General features: G+C 41.6%; 1 protein-coding gene across 2 annotated transcripts in view; it reads right to left on the reverse strand.

Moving 5' to 3' along the window:
- Positions 1-18,765, reverse strand: part of DCAF1 (DDB1 and CUL4 associated factor 1) — a 104,088-nt gene that overhangs the window by 22,606 nt on the left and 62,717 nt on the right. For both annotated transcript variants that reach the window (XM_048858132.2, XM_048858133.2), the window contains exons 19-22: positions 17,878-17,971; positions 16,075-16,179; positions 15,183-15,256; positions 13,671-13,775 (exon numbers count right to left, since the gene is read on the reverse strand). In XM_048858132.2, coding sequence (XP_048714089.1) covers positions 13,671-13,775; positions 15,183-15,256; positions 16,075-16,179; positions 17,878-17,971 — 378 coding nt within the window. The remainder of the gene's footprint in view (positions 1-13,670; positions 13,776-15,182; positions 15,257-16,074; positions 16,180-17,877; positions 17,972-18,765) is intronic.

Consider the following 18,765-nt stretch of genomic DNA (forward strand, 5'->3'; position numbering starts at 1 on the left):
TAACTAGTTACACTTTGCCCCCCCTTTTCCCTCCCTACTCCAAATCTGAACTTATACCTATTATCTCCATGACGTAACATTCACTCTAGGCATCAGAGTCCTCCGTAACATGTGGCTACCCCTGCTTTCACCTTTACAGCTAGTTTGGTGTTGGAGCTTAACTTCTTTGTGGGGTAAATGATGTGATTCAGGAAAAGTCACAGAGCTCTGGCTATGTGTATTAGTACATGTAATGAGTAAGGATTCTTACCATAGGCTTCTATGCAGATGGAGAGGACATGGACAGACGTAATACAGGGAGCACAGCAAACACAGCATACAATATGTCACAGATGCAAAAATGGAGCGAAGAGATAAAACACAGTTATTCTCTTATTCTGTAAGAGCATCCTTAGCCAGTTTAACAATAACCACAGATCTACAGTAAATAAAGAGGTTACCATTACACCTTTTTAACAAGTCAGCTAGACAAGACCTTGGAAATATTAGTCTAGTCTCAGAGAGATTGGCATCATGCTTTGTTATGGCTCAGTGTTTAATCATCAATACCATTTACTTTACATGTGAAACGTGTTTGGTCACACACGGCCATATAGTTTGTCTACATACCATAATTTTTTTAAGAATAAAGGGATTGAGAATAATCAACTTAAATAGAAACCATTGTTTCCTTAACTGTCTGTAAATAGCACAGTTAAGGCAATTTTTCCATCACTGGGAAGAGTATTTGTTGCTGTTTTTTATATATAAACTTGATTAAAGGTTAAAACTGTACCACCTCAAAATAATCAATACAATAATCAGCTATTGTGCGGTTTTATTACAGAAAAGGTCAAGGCAGCTAACTGGCCAGGTAGACTTCAACCCTTAAGATCTAAGAGTTAAGATTGCAAGTGTTCTCCATTTTCAAGCCTGGCCAGTTTCCAGGGGTTTGCTGAGGCTCACAGGGGATGGAGAGGAACAGAATCTGGGGAAAGACTCTTGAAAAGGATCCATCGCACCCTGATGTGTTTCCACCCTGCCAGGAACATCTCTGATTGGCTCTCCTACTCTACCCCTTTTCCCTGTACAGCTAGTTCCATTTCCCTCCTCTCACACAAGTCAGAAATTGGAGAGGAAGGGAGAAGACAGACCTCAGAGCCACCAGCAGCAGCTTCCACCAACGGCAGGGCATGCCACAGACCCCTGAGTGGATCTGTGCTGAAGAGACAGCTGAACCAGAGCAACAGGTTCTCTACCCAATTGGGGAATGAGGGCATCTCTACCTGCTGCCCTCCCTCTGCTAAGAATCCTCTGGTGGAGTATATTTCTCCTTATGCGGTAAAGACAAACTCAGATGGAAACCAAGCAGGTTGTGTGGGGCTTATCAAAACACCACTATCCAACAATGCTACTGCTCTCTGGATGATCATTTATAATCAGCTAGTTACCTCCAACTTAAACATGGGTGTCTTAAGGTTAAATGTGAAGATGTACGGTAAAGTCCAGTTTTCTTGCCAAATTTCCTTGCTATTCTGAAATATTTTTATATGGTAGGATAATTGCCCGGAACAACAGATTTCCTCCCAATTCTGAAATTCACTGTCCTCACTAAGAATGCATCTGAAGCATCATGTGGCAGTCATTGCACACCGTACTGCAGTTGGTAAATGGGTAACAAGATGCCTATTATATCCATAGATGTCCTTTATTGGAGAGCCCAGAAGTACTACTAGGTGTCCAGCGGTAGATGTTGCTGTATCCCTGGAATTTCTATAATCTATTAAATTACTCTCCCTCCCTCTGAATTGGAGCCCTGCATGGGACTTGTGCAGAGTCCTGCAGAGGGATTGAGATCCCGCAGGTCCCTCAGGACCCACTGCCTTAATAGCAGGAGTGGATCAGAGCGGGTATTGCAGGGTCAGAGTGGGATATAAAATAGTCCTGTGCAGGGCTCTACTCTGAATTATTACCCATATGTTCTTAAATATGTCCATCCCTCTGGTACCCATATGCCAGAACAGCAGCATTTGCAAACACTGTCAATTTGGCAGTAGTTTGACTTTCCCACCATAGATGGAAGCATGTTCCCTTATTTCCACAATCCTAGTTCCTGGTTTAAATTTTTTACTGCAACTGCTATAGCTTTTCCTGTTTTACATCACAGCTGCTTTGGAGTTGCAGGAATATCCTCTGGGCTATCTGGAGGCAACCACCTTTGATTTTGTGACTGAAGAGCCAGAACATTCTTTTTTTCATTTCTGTTTTCAGCGGGGAAACTGCACTCTATGATATTAGAGCTAGAGATTTAAGAAGTCTCAAGTATTGTACAGTAATTTCCTCTGTCTGTACCAGAGGGCTGCCATCTTCTGAAATTACAGCATAGTTCAGAGATGGACGCTAGCAACCCATACCAAGAACTAACAGAAATTCTTGTTGGCATGCAAAGATGTAGCAAAGGTGAGCGTGTTGCTAAACACTATCCTTTTAATCCATTACAGGTTGCCCTTCCCTAAGCCCGTGTCTGTCACAAAGAGATCTTTAATCGAAGCCATCCCATTGCTAGCCTCATGGCTGAAGTCTAGTTTAAGACAGCCCTGTTAAGATACACGATCACAATGTATGATAATGTCAGTTCGAGGCCTCTATTCAGCCAAGCTCTCTCCCAGAAACTATTGTCCTGTAATCCAGTGCCGGAGTTCACATTACACCTTATCTTGCAAGATTATAAGCTCCTCTTATTACGAGTTGAGAACCATCAACTCCCACTGACTTAAAAAAGAAATTGAGGGCACTCAGCACCTTGCAGAATTCGTGGGTTCTTAAACATGTCTGCTGATTTGGATGGAAGTTTTTCAGCAAGGATCAACATGAAAACTACAGGCTTCTCTCTAACAGCAATGGGTTTAGCATAGGATTTTTGCTGTAGACAAAGGGGAAAGAGTCCTAAATAAACACACACAACATAACCGGAATCACAAGTGGCAGAATGTGAGCTGATAATGGAAAAAATAATGCTATGAAACCACCACAAGCACTGAAAATCCAGCAGCTACAATTTCAGTTAGTGCAGAAGAGACATTTCATTGGCAGGATCCAATCTGCAAACCTAAAACAAGTCTCTCTCTAATCTAGATTTACAGAAGTTTGTAAAAATTTCTATTGCGTTATACCAGGGGCGGGCAAACTTTTTGGCCTGAAGGCCACATCGGGTTTCCAAAATTGTATGGAGGGCTGGTTAGGGGAGGCTGTCTCCCCCCAAACAGCCAGGTGTGGCCCGGCCCCCACCTCCTATCTGATCCCCCCACTTCTTGCCCCGACAGCTCCCCCGGGACTCCTGCCCCATCCAACCCGCCCTGTTCCCTGTCCCCTGCTGGCCCCCATCCACCACCCCCTGCTCCCTGACCACCCCCGGACCCCCAACCCCTGACTGCCCCCTGCCACCCCATCCAACTGCCCCATCTCATTCCTGACTGCCCCCTGGGACCTTTGCCCCATCCAACCCCCTGTTCTCCACCCTCTGACCCCCCCCCCCCGATCCCTATCCACACCCTCGATCACACCCCTGAACTCCCCTGCCTTCTATCCAACCCCCTCTTACTGCACTGCCCAGAGCACCGGTGGCTGGCGGTGTGACAGCCACGCTGCCCAGAGCGCCGGGTCAGGCCACGGCTCTGCAACTCTGCTGCCCGACCGCCCAGAGCATTGTGCCAGCGGTGCGGCGCACTGAGGCTGTGGGGGAGGGGAAACAGCAGGAGAGGGGCTGGGGACTAACCTCCCAGGCCAGGAGCTCAGGGGCTGGGCAGAAGGGGCCCGTGGGCCGGATGTGGCCCGCAGGCCGTAGTTTGCCCACCTCTGCGTTATACTGTAAAAGGTGAATGTCTCAAAAACCAGTATAATTTAAACTTGAATGACATTTACCAATTCTCTCAGAACAAATCCATATAACTACAGAGTATAAATAGATTTTCTCTATAATTTTAAATAGAGGATTCCACATTTTTCTACTGCAATTAATGAAAGGGTGAGAGAGGAAGATATTGGATAGATTACCATTGGCTAGGGCTACAAAACATGGACATCTTAGATGTTCCTTGTCCCTGACCCTAAGCTTCCACTCAAGAGTATACATAAAGACCACAGAATTTAGGAAATATTAATGAAGTACGTAAACATTATCTCCCTAAACTCAAGATACCTTTCCCACAATCCGCAACTCAGAGAGACCTATGCTAGCAATGAGAAATCTCTCTATTCTGTAGAGATATAAAAGAAGAAAAACAGACCATGCCTTTTAACATCAGAAAAGCTAGCTAAGTTTAGGTGATGATGGCACTGAGGGAAGAGGATGTATCCAGGAGATGTTTTTAAGGCTAAATAAAACAGAGCTACACAAATACAAAAACACAAAAATAAAAAGACTGAAGACATACAGAGTTCCCTATTTGGCTAAACTAGACATTACAATAAGAATGATCCTTCCCCCAAATATTTGTTTCCGTAGGTCCACACAATCAGAATTTCCAGGAGTTGAATAAAAATATTCAGAAATGTCATTTGAGGAAGGTATCCACACAAAAGCAAAAGCCAAATTAGACACAGCACTCCTCCCACATAGAGAAGCTTCTATTAGATACATACTGATGTGGGAGGATGACTAAGAAAAAACAGATTTTCAACACTGATGATTAAAAAGTACATCACATTTCCAGAGCAGTCTAGGAACAGTAACAGGCTACTAAGTGTTATAACCTGCCGTTCAAGATTTCAGTCTCTGTGAACATGACAGTTTAAGTAGGGAGAGACTCTCAAAACTCATGCAACTGTGTTGGAGTACCCCAAATATTATATGTGATAATACTTACAGTTATTAATGAGTACTACTGAGGGGAAAAAAGTAATGTTTTCAATAGACAAAAATGCAAAAGCATAATAAACCAAACTTTTTGCGGTTCTACTTGTAAATAGATACATTTCAGAGAAAACACCCAGAAAGTGGAATGCTAGATAAGGAGACTGAAAATTACACAACTGTCACAAAACAGTAATGGTCCAGACCACAGACCTATTTAACTTGTAGATTTTGACTCTGCTCTCCCTTAATCCCTCCCCCACCCCCATCTCTGGCCTTTTTGACAAACCAATATTTTTGGTTAGAAGTGGGTTTTAGCCCATGAAAGCTTATGCTCAAATAAATTTGTTAGTCTCTAAGGAACCACAAGTACTCCTCGTTCTTTTTCCAATATTTTTAAAGTTTTCCTCTCCTGCCAGGGTGGATCTGATTTAAATCAAATTGATTTAAATCATGATTTATATCACTAGTCAGGAAGACTCGATTTAATCATGGATTTCTACATAAAAGTGCATTCTTGTTGGTTGTTATAACCTTAATACACATTCTTCACAACTCAGAGATAGATGTAGGTTTCATTTTTAGAAGGTACACGCTATACATTTTTAAAGTGATTTATTTTGAAAACTTTTCAGATTAGTTTTACAGCTATATCAGAAAATGAATGATTGTTTGGTTATTCCATTTAGCAAAGGTAATTGAAGCAGATATTTATGAAGTCATTGGGAGGTGAACTATCGCCAATTCAACAGGTTAATCATTAATATTTGGAGGTTTTCTTGCCATGCTGTATTGGGAGGACAACATCACCAGACAGACATTTAAATTGTTTTATTTAACTAAAACAATGTTATATATTCTGGATTTTTTTCTTCAACAGCAAATATATAATATTTTAACAAAACAAGCATATGAATTTTTGAATTTAGTTAATATTCAAGTTTTTTAAAATCAGGTTTGTTTGTTAAAATTGCTTTTAACTAAAATAAATAAATGAAATATTAAAAAAAAAACAGACTGTCAGCCAGGCAACATGAGAAACTTAAAATACTGGCTTCTGCAGTAAGTCTTCACCTTCATTTTCCTGTTTGTTCATAATCTGGAAAAGAAAAACAAGCCTTCTTGCTTTTTCAGGTCCCAAACAACTTCTCAATTTGGAATGAATTAGTCCAAGGAAAGAAAATAGTCTTTCTACACCAGCAGAAATGAGTGCTGTTAAAAGTGAGATTATCATTTCAACAGTCTCTGAATCCGAGTGTTTACGTGACTTCCACCAGTTCACTGGTGTGACTGTCTTTAAAACGTCATCAGCAAACATATTTCTTGAATGGTTCACCCTTAGCTCTGAAGTTTATTATAGTTGACATTTTGGAGGGATGACTGCTGGATGTCCATGTCATAGCCAACTCCTCTTCTTCAGCAGTTAAGGTTTGACCCTGGTACCGAGTAATGAGAATATTTGCAAGAAAATGAGCTGGAGACAGTGCTTGTCCCATTTGTTTTTTTAATGCTTGTAATTTAACTCTGTCATTGCATATTTCTCTTTTTAAGATCTCACTCAGTTCCTTCCAAATTTCAACAGCGTCAGCAATAAAACAGCTATTTCCCTGCATTTTGTTCAAGGCTACAGAAATAGGCTTCAGGGTATTCGGCATGTGTTCAACATTTCTCTTAAGCACAATTTTGAGAACTTTGGCTGTGACAGTGCCATCACAATTTTGTTCACAATCAATCATCAGATTAGGCCAGTTCTTGATCTAGCGCTCAAAACAGTCCACTCCTGAGTTCCATCACACGTCTTGTGGGAGAGTTAGCTTGGTTCCTCCCACTGTTTTCAGAGCAGCTGCTGCAAAGTGGTTGTTACGGAAGTATTTTGCAATTTCAACAACATTAGCCTTTATTTCTGGAACACTGAAGCCTTTGGCTAGGAGGTGCATCAAATAAGCACTGCTACCATATGTTATTAGCTTGGGACTCTTCACTCTCTTCTAAATAATTTCTTCTCATCTTGGATACATTTGCAGCATTGTCTGTGACCCAGCTGCGTACCAGACATTTGAATTTTTTTTCGAGGTTTGTTATAGCTTTTACTGCTACTTCTTGTAAGTATTCTGCTGTGTGCGCATTTCCTGATGCATCAATTGTTTCTGTAAGGAAGACATTCCCTTCTCTCTGTTGTCACACAAGCACATACAACAGGATCATTGTGGACACTGCTCCACCCATCAAGACTTAGATTAATAATTTTACCCTCTATCTAGACCTTTTGCACACTGCTCAATTTCTCTTTCATACACTTTATCCAGCAGTTTGCCTGAGATATCAGCTCTGTTGGGTGGACTGTATCCTGGTCTTAATGACTGACCCATGTTAATGAAGTATGGGTTCTCAGTCAAACGGAAAGAAGAGTTTATTGCATAAACAAACCGGGCAATTTTTTCATCAATTACCTCTTTTTGTAATCTGCTGGTTCTTATCACAAATTTATCGATGGTTGTTTCTGGATGATGATTTTTTTTTCTTTTTGCTAGAGGTGATATACTGTGGCTATGTGACATACATGATGTGACTGAAACACTATCACTGGCAGATAACTCTGAAACTATAGAAAATGATGGTGATCTTGAAGTTGGATATCTTCAGAATCCTGTATGTTGAGGATGGATTCTCCTAAAGAAAATAAGTCAATGCAGTTATTTAATTATTATTACCATACTGTTCATTTAGTGTTACTCATTGCATTCACTGACACTCGGTACTACTTTAAAGGTAAGGAGTACTTGTGGCACCTTAGAGACTAACCAATTTATTTGAGCATAAGCTTTTGTGAGCTACAGCTCACTTCATCCGATGAAGCTGTAGCTCACGAAACCTTATGCTTATGCTCAAATAAATTGGTTAGTCTCTACGGTCCAAAAGTACTCCTTTTCTTTTTGCGAATACAGACTAACATGGCTGTTACTTTAAAGGTGAAATTGTAAAAGGAAGATCTGCCTATTTCAGCTATTTATTTTTTATCAGAACTACATCTAAAAGAATAGTATCAGAGTAACAACTATATTTTGTGCTCAAACATGAGAATTCAAGAATAGTCCAGAAAGAAGACAGGCAGTCCTTAAGAAAGAAGTATGAAATAAAAAAAGTTTACCAACCTGAAGATCCTGCATGTTCAGAAATGTTCCCTTCATCATCTTCAATGCAGCTTCCTCTTTAGAAGGAACACTTCTCATGATGTTGTTTCATTCGGGCTACCAGGCCTTGCATTTCTTTGTTGCATTGTTTGCATTTTGCACGCATGCCTGTCTTACCCACAGGTAGAGGAACTTCATTAAAATATTGCCAAACTGGGTCTCTTTTATGGCCTGCTGCCATTATAGGTTTTTCCTTCTAGTGAGAGAATGGTATGGTAGATCTCAAATCAATGAGGGCTACACTAAGAAAGACCTCAAGACCTCTGGAATATGCTGTTCAAACAGTTTCACTTTTGTTTCTACTGCCTGTCCCTCCCTTCTCACATTTATCTCCAGACTTCTTCTCCTTGTCCAGATCTATTCTAACCCCAACAATCTTCTATTCATTCAACTTTTTGAAACTTTGCACTTTTAGAGAGAGGTAAGGGATTGACTTTGTGTACACAAATTTGCAGAGGGACAATAGGGTCGAGGTCTGTTATTTCTCACCTCTATATATTTATTTATTTAAAAACATTTTTTCTGTTAACAAGCATGTTATCTCTGGAGAGACAAATCCACAGTTTGAGAACTGCAAAACTAAGCATCTCTGATGATATCTTCTAACTGAGCACTGAGTCCCACTGGGTAGATAGAAAGATTAACCTAAATAATCTATACAGATGCCCCTGGAACCCCATAAGATTGGGTCCCTAATCCATGAACTATTGGAACTCATTTATAAAACTTATATATTACATGAATATATTGTCTCATACTATAGAATTAGAATGTATAATCTCTATTCTATGATAAGATCTTTGAGCTATAATGTATTTAATTAAAACTATCTTTAGATAGGTTTTTTCATCAAAAAGCATTTTATCAAAAAAATCCAATTTAAATTTAAAAAGATTTGACTTTTATCCACCCTTTCTCCTGCCTACTGCAGGGGGCATGTGGGCAGCACCTGAGACTCCTTCACCCTTCCCTCCTTGGTTTCTCAGTGCATTCACTGCCCTCTGTACCAGTTACTCCACCGCTCCTGCCTTCTCTCTCATTACAAAAGACAGGTAATGAATGAAATGAGTAAGTGTCCAGTGAAGGGAGAGGAGGGGGCCTTAGCAGGACAGTAGCCAAAAGATGTTCCAGCATCTGCATCAGTAGACCAGATGCCCACTTGTGCAGTCAAAACCTCAGGGAGTGGGGAAACCTGAAGGAGCAAGACCAGGGGAACTGCAGTGAAAGGGGAAGGAGAGAAAGGGCTCAAAGGGAAGAAAGCGTGGGGAACTGGACCCTGACAATACTGCAGAAATGGGCCTGCCACCTGCACCTAAAACTCTATTTGTCTACAGACTCAGTATGCAAATGTTATGCAAGCAAGATTGCCAGGGTTTCTGATGGGCCTTTTGATGGGCATTATGATGAACTCACATTGAAACACACTAAATGCTAATCGTCAAAGACAGTCAGTAAGGCTAGGATTTTCAAAAGAGCCCAAGGATGCCAGGCATCCAACTTTAATTGAATTTTAGTGGGATCTGGGTGTCTAATTCCCTTGGCCTCTTTTGAAACTCCCAGCTTAAGAGGCAAAGGGAAAGAAAGAAGGAATGGAAGTGTGCCAGTCAAAACATTATCTGGCTCCCCCAAATCTGAGAGAAATAGGTTAGAATGGAAGCCATATTAAATAAAGCAAGTGTTAATGCCACCTACTTGTTAGATGTGAAACTGAATTCATTTGTATATTTAGCATCAAACATTCATTATAAAGGCCTAACTAAAAAAAAGCCCACAACTTCACAATTGCCCTAACTGGCCATCAAAAACCCCTTTCTTCCTCATCTCCCCCTTACTTAATGTAGTAACTCCCAGGAAACGTATCTTAATGGTACAATACCAAAAGATTCACCTTAGATTTCCTTAATTGGGCTTGACATTCTGAAATATTCCCCTCAGCTAGGACAAGGCGGCTTTCCAGAGGTCTAATATGAAGTCTAGCACGAGTAACCTAGGCAGAAGCCCACCAGCTGCAGCAGCATTAACCTCAAATATTTTATAACAAAAACACTCAAGGATTTACAGCAGTGGAACTATGCATAAAGCAGCTAATCCATCTTTGTCACTGGGTCTGAGGGTAGCTTAAGCAGCAGCAAGTCAGTTTGATTTTACCTTCTCCCACCCCTCCCAATCAAATCACGGGAGGGGTGCAGAGAGATGCCTTGGGGGGGAGGGGGGAGTGCTGCTGCTGGCAGCTTCATTTTACGGATGCCACAATGCCCTTCTCTACTCAGAAACATCTAAAAACAGCCATTAGGTGACTTTGATGCTGAGATGTCATACTCTGAAGCCAAGAGGTTATCACAGTTCCCACCCACATCCATTACTTGCTATGCATAACTTGCTGCAAACACCATTACCAAAATGAGCAGGACACCTTCAATTCCTTCCTTCACTGCACTAAGGGGACTCAAACCAAAGAATTGGGAAACTTGCTAGCAGATCATTTACAGAAGAAATAGACGTGAAAGCAAAAGGCCTGGAGGTGTAGATTGAGGATACCAAGGAAAGCCAACAAACAATCTGAGCTATCCACAAGCTGCAAAGGATCTAGTACCAGAGCATCATTTAGAACATTTAGTAAATCAGATTAAGAACATATGACTTATGAGTTCTGGTCAAAAGAGGAGACATCAGATTCACATGCTATAGAGAGGACATTGTGCATCAATTTTTGAGGAACTCAAGTGAGAAGACTTAACAAGGAGAAATCTGGAAGTACCTTTCTGATTTGTCAAGGCCTACGCAATGCAGTAGAACTGTGAAAGCACCCCACATTTTAAAACTATATTAGATATAGTAAGATACAAATTACCTTTTCTGACCAGCCTTAACAGATACACACAAGCCAGGAAGAAGAAAAGTGTGTGTGCGGCGGGGGGGGGGGGGGGCGGCGCAGGGGGAGAGGCAGGAGAAGGAGAGAGTGAGAAAGGAAGAGAGTGAGTGGGGGAAAGGGCTGCGGCTCTCTGCTCCTTCTAGCTCAGGGGTGGGCAAACTTTTTGGCCTGAGGGTCACATCTGGGTACAGAAATTGTATGGCAGGCCATGAATGCCCATGAAATTGGGGATTGGGAGGGGGTGAGGGCTCTGTGGTGGGGCCAGAAATGAGGAGTTCAGGGTATGGGAGGAGGCTCTGGATTGGGGCAGGGGATGAGGAGTCTGGGGTGCAGGAGGATGCTCCGAGCTGAGACCAAGGGGTTCGGATGGTGGGAGGGGGATCAAGGCTAGAGCTGGGGTGCGGGCTCCGGGGTGCAGGCTCCAGGAGGTACTTACCGGAAGCAGCAGCATGTCCCCCCTCCAGCTCCTACACGGAGGCATGGCCAGGCAGCTCCATGCGCTGCCCTATCCGCAGGCGCCGCCCTCATAGCTCCCGGAAGCAGCAGCATGTACCCCTTCGGCTCCTACGCAGAGGCATGGTGGGGTATTGGCCATGGTTCCCGGAGCTGTGGGGGTTGGCACTCGGGGCAGGGGCAGCGTGTGGAGCCTCCATAGTCTTGGCTGCCCCTATGCGTAGGAGCCGGAGTGGGGAACATGCCACTACTTCCAGGAACCGCATAGAAAGCCCCCGACCCTGCTCCCCAGCAGGTGCTCGAGGGCCAGATTAAAAGGTCCGACGGGCCAGACATGGCCCACAGCCCGTAGCTTGCTCACACCTATCCTAGCTCAATACAGGAAGTTTCTATGAAGATATAAAGCTGTATCTTGAGGATCTGTAAATCTGCAAGTCAACCTACTGGACCAACCAAAGGGAAGCAATGGAGAAAAGGTTACCAGAAACAAAAAGGATGTATGTTTCTGGTTTAGATTTTGCTAAATATACAGTGACTGGAATTTGGGTAGCTTTTATGTAGTTTACATTAAAACTAATCTCCCTCATACCCAAGACTGATGTTGACAGCCTCAAAAAGTCATTGTAAAAGTGACTGCATTTTAATAAAGTCAAGGGACAAAGACAGTCAAGAGCAATAAATGCATACATCAACCGCATGCTCTTATTCTGCAATTGATGCCACAGTACCAAACGAAAAAGCAATTCTGCTTTGTTACTTCAGAGGTTTTGTGATAGCTTTTCAGTACACAAACAGTGCCTGAGATGTAGATATACAAACAGAAGTTCATTTAGGGCACCACACACACATCACCACTGAAAAGTCAATGACTACCACCAACCATCACCATGTGCTAGTATCTGATACTGTAGTATTTTCCTATATTTAGGATAAGAGAACAGTGATATTTGCCTGGTAACAACTGGTAAATGCTGTCTGTGAAAAATGGAAATAGCTATACAAAAAAAAGTTTTACAGTAAGTGTATTTTGTAGATTTGTCAAAATCATGATGAAGTTTACCACAAGGATGCTGAACACATTAAATTAATTTAGGAGGAAACAGACATGAACATGAGGCACACTCACTGACTACAGCCAAAAACCATTATTTTACACATACATGTGCTCCGGGATAGATGTTGGCTGGCTATTAGGTAGTCAAAATTTGGATTATTATTTGGAAAGGACAACAACTAGTACTTCTTCTATTAGAAAGTATTGTTGCTGTTCTATAGAGTTACTAAACCAGATCCATCCAGTCTGGTGGTGTGCCTCAAACAGTGGCAGTTAATTCCTACTTCATAATAAAGCACCCACTGCCCCATAACACAACATTTGAATCAATGTGGTATCAGGGATGAAAAAGAAAAGCATTCTCCCAATCTAATTTGTGTAGGTGATATGAGGTACTACCAATATTACAGAGAGCATAAATCCACTGATTAGACTGAAACTCCAGTCTCCATGGATGCTATTATCAAATGTTCCTCTGAAAGCCAGTAAAGCAGTTTTATTTTAACAAAAGGAGATTAAGAAAGTGGAATGAACACCAAAACCCCAGCTTTCTGTGTAGTCTGAAGAAATCAAACTTCTCTTTACAGCCCCCTCACCATGCCAACACAGAGGAAAAAAGAAAAATCAGCTGTGTTTCCATGATGCAGACATCAATGTATCACAATACAAACACCAAAAAGGTGACAATAAACCACTCCAGGTCTTTTGGGATATATATATTTATTTCCCTTCTCCTGCAACCAAAGCAGAATGTGCTTGGCAGTTCTATGAAGCCTGGCACCAAGAGGTCTCCTGAAAACTGACTATAGAATGTGCTGTAGCATAGCAGATAATCATATTACCTACTGTATCCTGAGTAATAATAATTCTTCGCTCTTTTATAGATTGTCAGACACAGTGAATCCAGAGGTCAAATGCTTAGTTTAAGCCAGATGATATTAGTGCATCCCAATATAAACCTATAGATGTTACCAAATTTCATAAACATCTTTATTACACAGAAACACTGTGCAATTTCACAATGCAATACTGTGCTCCATATCCTATTTATACAAGGGTTACAAATCATAAATGACCAAGCCAATCTTAAACCTGAAGATTTGGAAATATGTACTTAAAGACAGCCAGAAAAAAAAGAACACTATCCTACAGAATTGCTTTTTTATAGTAATATTTTAACAACCAGCAGCTCCCAGCATTCCAGCTATGAGTGAAAAGAGTTTGATTACAACTGGACTGCAACAATCAAAATGACTCTACAGTACTCACCTGATCTTCCTCTTCATCCTCTTCATCTTCTGCCAAACGCTGCCTGCCTACCTCATAGAGCCTGCAAACTGTATCCATGTTCATGGCATCCATGCTCCCTTGATTCTGAAGAAAACCCCCAACACAGCAGTTAGTACCTAGTGGAACTGTTTATGCTTTCTTATGTAACTCAACTCTATCATGATCTCTATTACGGAAGAGAGGTTATAACCAAGAACAAACAACAAAAAGGCATTTTATCTTTTTTATTTGCTACTTACATACACAGTGTAATTAGTACTAATGATTATGCTGTTATGTTGCAAGAATTACCTCAGGAGCAGCATAAAAGGTTTGGCTTTGAGATTCTAGCATCTATGCCACTCCCAACAAAGATTCCTATCACAGAATTTTATACCTCATAAACCTTCATTTTGACCATTCAACACCCGTGTCCAACTTTGGGTTTGTTCACACTCTCTGAAACTGCATGCCAGCTTCCCTTTAGATTCTCTCCCTCCTCTCCCACCTGAACTTTGCCAACAACCACTGCTTTAGAAACAAAGCAGTTTGTCCCAAGTGGGATTTGAACTCTCCACTCTTATAGGCCAACTGCTGATACACTAATAGTTTGCATTAGGACCATGGCATTACTGTTGATCGTGCCCCTAAGCATAAACCCTGCTTCTGTGCCAGGAACAGCACAGTAATCCCAAGGCTAGTATTATGGTGCTACTCTGTATGAAGCATGAGGCGAGAGCCTTATCAAAAGTTAAAACTGCTTCTAAGTTGGGAAGGAAATGATTTTATAATGATCCATAAATAGCTCACAAAACAAAAACAAAAAAAAGACAACTAATACAAGCCTGTTAGCCACTCCATCACTAGAGGTTAATGGAGAAACTCAGATCATTACAAATTACAGATGCATTGATTAATGCCAGAAGGGACCATTGTGACCATCCAGTCTGATCTCCTGCATACACAGGCCATAGAACGTCACCCAGAAATTCCTGCATCAAGCCCCTAACTTCAAGAAGTCCACAGCTTCCTTCTTATCAAGAAGGAACAGGGAGGGTAAGAGAGGCCCAAATAAAAGCTCCGGGTGCACCAGACAGAGAGAGTTTCCGTTTTTGTGCAAGTTTCAACAACAAAAGACTAGAGAATCAGAATAAAAATGTATTTCTCCCTGCTTGTGAGGAGGACACCTCCCTCTGCAGTATATTTCTTTTAAAGCAAGACAATGTTTGAGGAATGCAGCTGAAGGGTTCCAAGAAGTCCCAAAAATGTGCATATGCTAGAGAGACAGAGACAGCACTGAATTTAAGCACAAGGGATGGGGTATGGGGAACTGATTAGTACTCCCCTATCCACATCAAAGCACCAGTGCATAAGACATCTGAGATGGATAGTAGGAGCTCCAGAACTCCCAGCTCCAATAAAGGTAAGTGTTTATTTTTTTAAAGCATTGCTCTCAGACCATAGCCACAAATACTGGTATTTACTCTTCCCCAACTATCTCAGATCCTTTACCTCAATAACAGCCAAATAGCAATCCTTGCTGTCCGTGCACAAATCAAAGATATTCCGTTTTACATCAATGGTGGCTAGAAAACAACACAAAGTGAACTTAATGATTACCAGCAGGTTATTCAATGCTTTGCCAAATATACAATATACAAATATGCCTGGACAGCTATAGCTAAAACAAAAGCATGTTTAGCACATCTATCTAATTTCAACCAGTAATGGAGAATATTTCTAAGCTGATACACTAAGCTAGTCAGTTCTCACACTGATTTCCATAGCGCCCCCATCTCTGTGCAAATATGGCTACTGGGTTTTCTGAGAAGGGGAGAGACCAAGTTGGCCCCTCAACTTCCAATGAGATAGTGACTGAGATGGACAGAGATGTGGGCCATCTTTTCTCATCTCAGCACATGAAAGCCAGAGGCCATGTTTACTCACTCCTGTTACTGCTGCACTGAGCTCAGCTCCAGGAGCGCCGCGGGCTGGAGGCTGAACTGACAGACATTTGAACTACAGATAGGAACAGATCCTGATGGGAGAGGGGAATGTAGGGGAGAAAAATGGGATCTTTCATGAAGCTGTGCAATTAAAGCCTAGACCATACCACTGACTATTTCTCAGATTCATGTCTGAGTTGGTGGGAGGAAAGCCAGAGCCAGTGACTGTAGGCTACAGAGTGCGTGAGGAGAAGAAATCATGTACTGGAGCAGAAATTCTATTGAAGCTAATTTAGTGTTGAAGACAAACTTTGTGCTTGGAACAGGGTATATTAAGCAGAATTTGTTTTCATAAGATATTGTGGTGAGGTAACAGGTGGGGTTAAATAAAGAAAAATCTAAGTCAACCTGCACCAAACCCACAAACCAACCCCTGGCAACTGCACCTTCATCCTCACCTATAGGTTTATAGTCCGTTGCATTGAATGTCCTGAAGGATGACCCAAAGGGGCTTCTCATCCTCTCCTCCAGTAGGTCATCTTCATCATCTGCCTGCAACATAGCTGACAAGGGAAAGACTATTAGGCAAGTCCATGTCCCATTTATAACACTATCTCTAATCATTTTATGATCCTGTCAGGGTCCACACACTACTATGATGGGGAGTTTTTTTAGGTTTTTGTTTTTAATAATTTGGCAAAACCCCATTTAACCAACAAGTACTGTTCCCAAGTTGTCTTTCACAACATTGAAGGTTACGAAGATTAGCAAATAAATGGAAGCAGAGTCTTTCCCAAATTATTACAAGCCAAACTTCTGCATTACAAATCCTTCTCTTTTCAGAGAGCTGAATTTTAACCTTGCAAACTGACCATGGCATCACTGAGGTGACAGAAAGCTACCTAAAATATTAAATTTCCTAGTTGCCAGCAATAAAAGTAGTCATGCAGAAAAAATATGGCAATTTCATGGAAGTACACTAGTCCTGATGTCATGTTAGGGGCAAGAGAAAGGGTAAGTTCTAAGTAAACATGAACATTAAAAAAAACAAACACAAAGGACAAACTATGAGGAAAATTTTCAAAGGCACAAATGGAGTTTGATGTCCAACTCCTATTGACCTTTGGTGGGAGTAGAGTGCCTAACTGTTCTTTGTGCCTCCTATTAAAGCTTACTAAAGAAACAGATTTTTAAAAAAATCTCTCCCTACAAATTATGAGCAGATGATTTTGAGTCAGGACCCCTGGGTCTCCTATGAGCAGGAAAAAGAACATCTAGTTGTTAGAACAGGAAATTCTGAATTTGTGTATAAGGAATGTAATTAAAGACTATCATAATGCATATGCAAAAGAGGCCTAATTAAAATTGCACAGACCATCTTAATTGTGGCATTTCCTAACTTTGGACTACTTGACATTGCAACTTAATGTTCTTTTAATGCAGCTGAGTGAGTGTTTACTCACTCTGTTCCTTAAAGCAACTTGCTCACAGCCCAAAGAGTCACTGCTTTCTAGAGGATTCTGAGGGGAGGGATAGCTCAGTGGTTTGAGCATTGGCCTGCTAAACCCAGGGTTGTGAGTTCAATCCTCGAGGGGGCCATTTAGGAATCTGGGGCAAAAATTGGGGATTGGTCCTGCTTTGAGCATGGGGTTGGACTAGATGACCTCCTGAGGTCCCTTCCAACCCTGATATTCCATGAACTTAATGTACTCCAAAAGGAAACAATCTGTATCATAATCTGACTGTAGATTGGTTCAAAACTGCAAGAGTGGCCAGTATATTTCCTTATGTTCCAAAATCCCCAGAAACTGCTAAAACCAGTGGTTCAGATTCCCCTTGAAGTTCAGCGGCCATGTATCCTTAACACGTTGCTCTATCCAGCAGCGTCAGATTAATAGGAGCTGCACTGACAGTAAAGTTCCACACTGTCAAGTCAGATACGACTACTACAGGGACAGGTAAAGTGTAGCCAGTGAAGTTCTAAACAGCACCTAACAGAGCTGGTGGACACTACTGGTCCCCACCATGCAATGATTCACCATAGCTTTTATGAGTTGCAACCTCCCTTAAAAATGACTGAAGACAACTACCGCACTCTTTCCTCTTGTAAGTTACAAAGTATTGGCTGGGAAAAGTTTCAGTTTGTCTGCTTTACTATGAACATGAGGGAAAGAACATCCCCACCCTTGGCTTCTACTGCCAAATCCAAGGAGACTGAGGAGAACAACAATGCCATGGTGCAATACTAAGGGACATCCTACCTCCATACATAACTGTGCCAGTGTAGTTGAAGACTACACGGCACTGATCCAATGCTGGTACCGTGTGCAGCAAATGGAACGTTCGAAGATCCCACTGAAGAAAGAAGTTAAGGAATAATACATGACAAATTTTCCATTTTAACTCCATGGTGAGCAGCAGATTAATAGTGCCCAACTAATGAAGCTTACTTGCCAGGTTAGGCAAATGTTCAGCTCTCTTCTACCATCACAAGCCCTCCAGCATGAACAAAAATATAATTAAATATGTTGCACCAAGTCCTCAGCTGTAAGCACGGTGGTTATGATGCAGTTTTTGGTGACGAGAGAAATGATCCCCTGAATGAGATGAAAGTGGTAAAACTACAAACACCTATGAGTGACACCTGAAAGGGCAGAATATAACAGGCATCAACAGAAAACCCTCTCAACTCCCTCCCTTGCGGGAGAGGTTCATATTTCCCTCTCCTCTCCTGCCTCCTTTTCTGAAAGTCTTTACTCCCCACCCCACCCCCATCTCACTCAATCGTTAACATAACCAGTATCTTACCACCAAGACTACAGAGATGTAAGAACCTTCACAATTAAAAAAGAAAGGAGTTGCACTTGAGTAGAGAGCATGACTAAGAGTTAGCACAGGAAGAGTGGCCCAAGTGGAAGTCTGGTACTAAGGTAGGTACCCTTCTAAACTAGTTCATTCAATCTAATATACAGAGGAAAAACTCCTGCTTAAATTATGGCAGTAGAATGTCAGCAGCAGATCAATCACGATGAGGGGCACCCAGCTTACTGCATAGAGTGAAGAATACGTGACTGCTTGCCTTATGGCCAAATGCAGCATCCTAAGACTAGAATTATTCAAATAGAAATGTTTAGAGACAAAACACTGAA

This window comes from Caretta caretta, chromosome 7 (genome assembly GCF_965140235.1).
Source record: "Caretta caretta isolate rCarCar2 chromosome 7, rCarCar1.hap1, whole genome shotgun sequence".
NCBI lineage: Eukaryota > Metazoa > Chordata > Testudines > Cheloniidae > Caretta > Caretta caretta.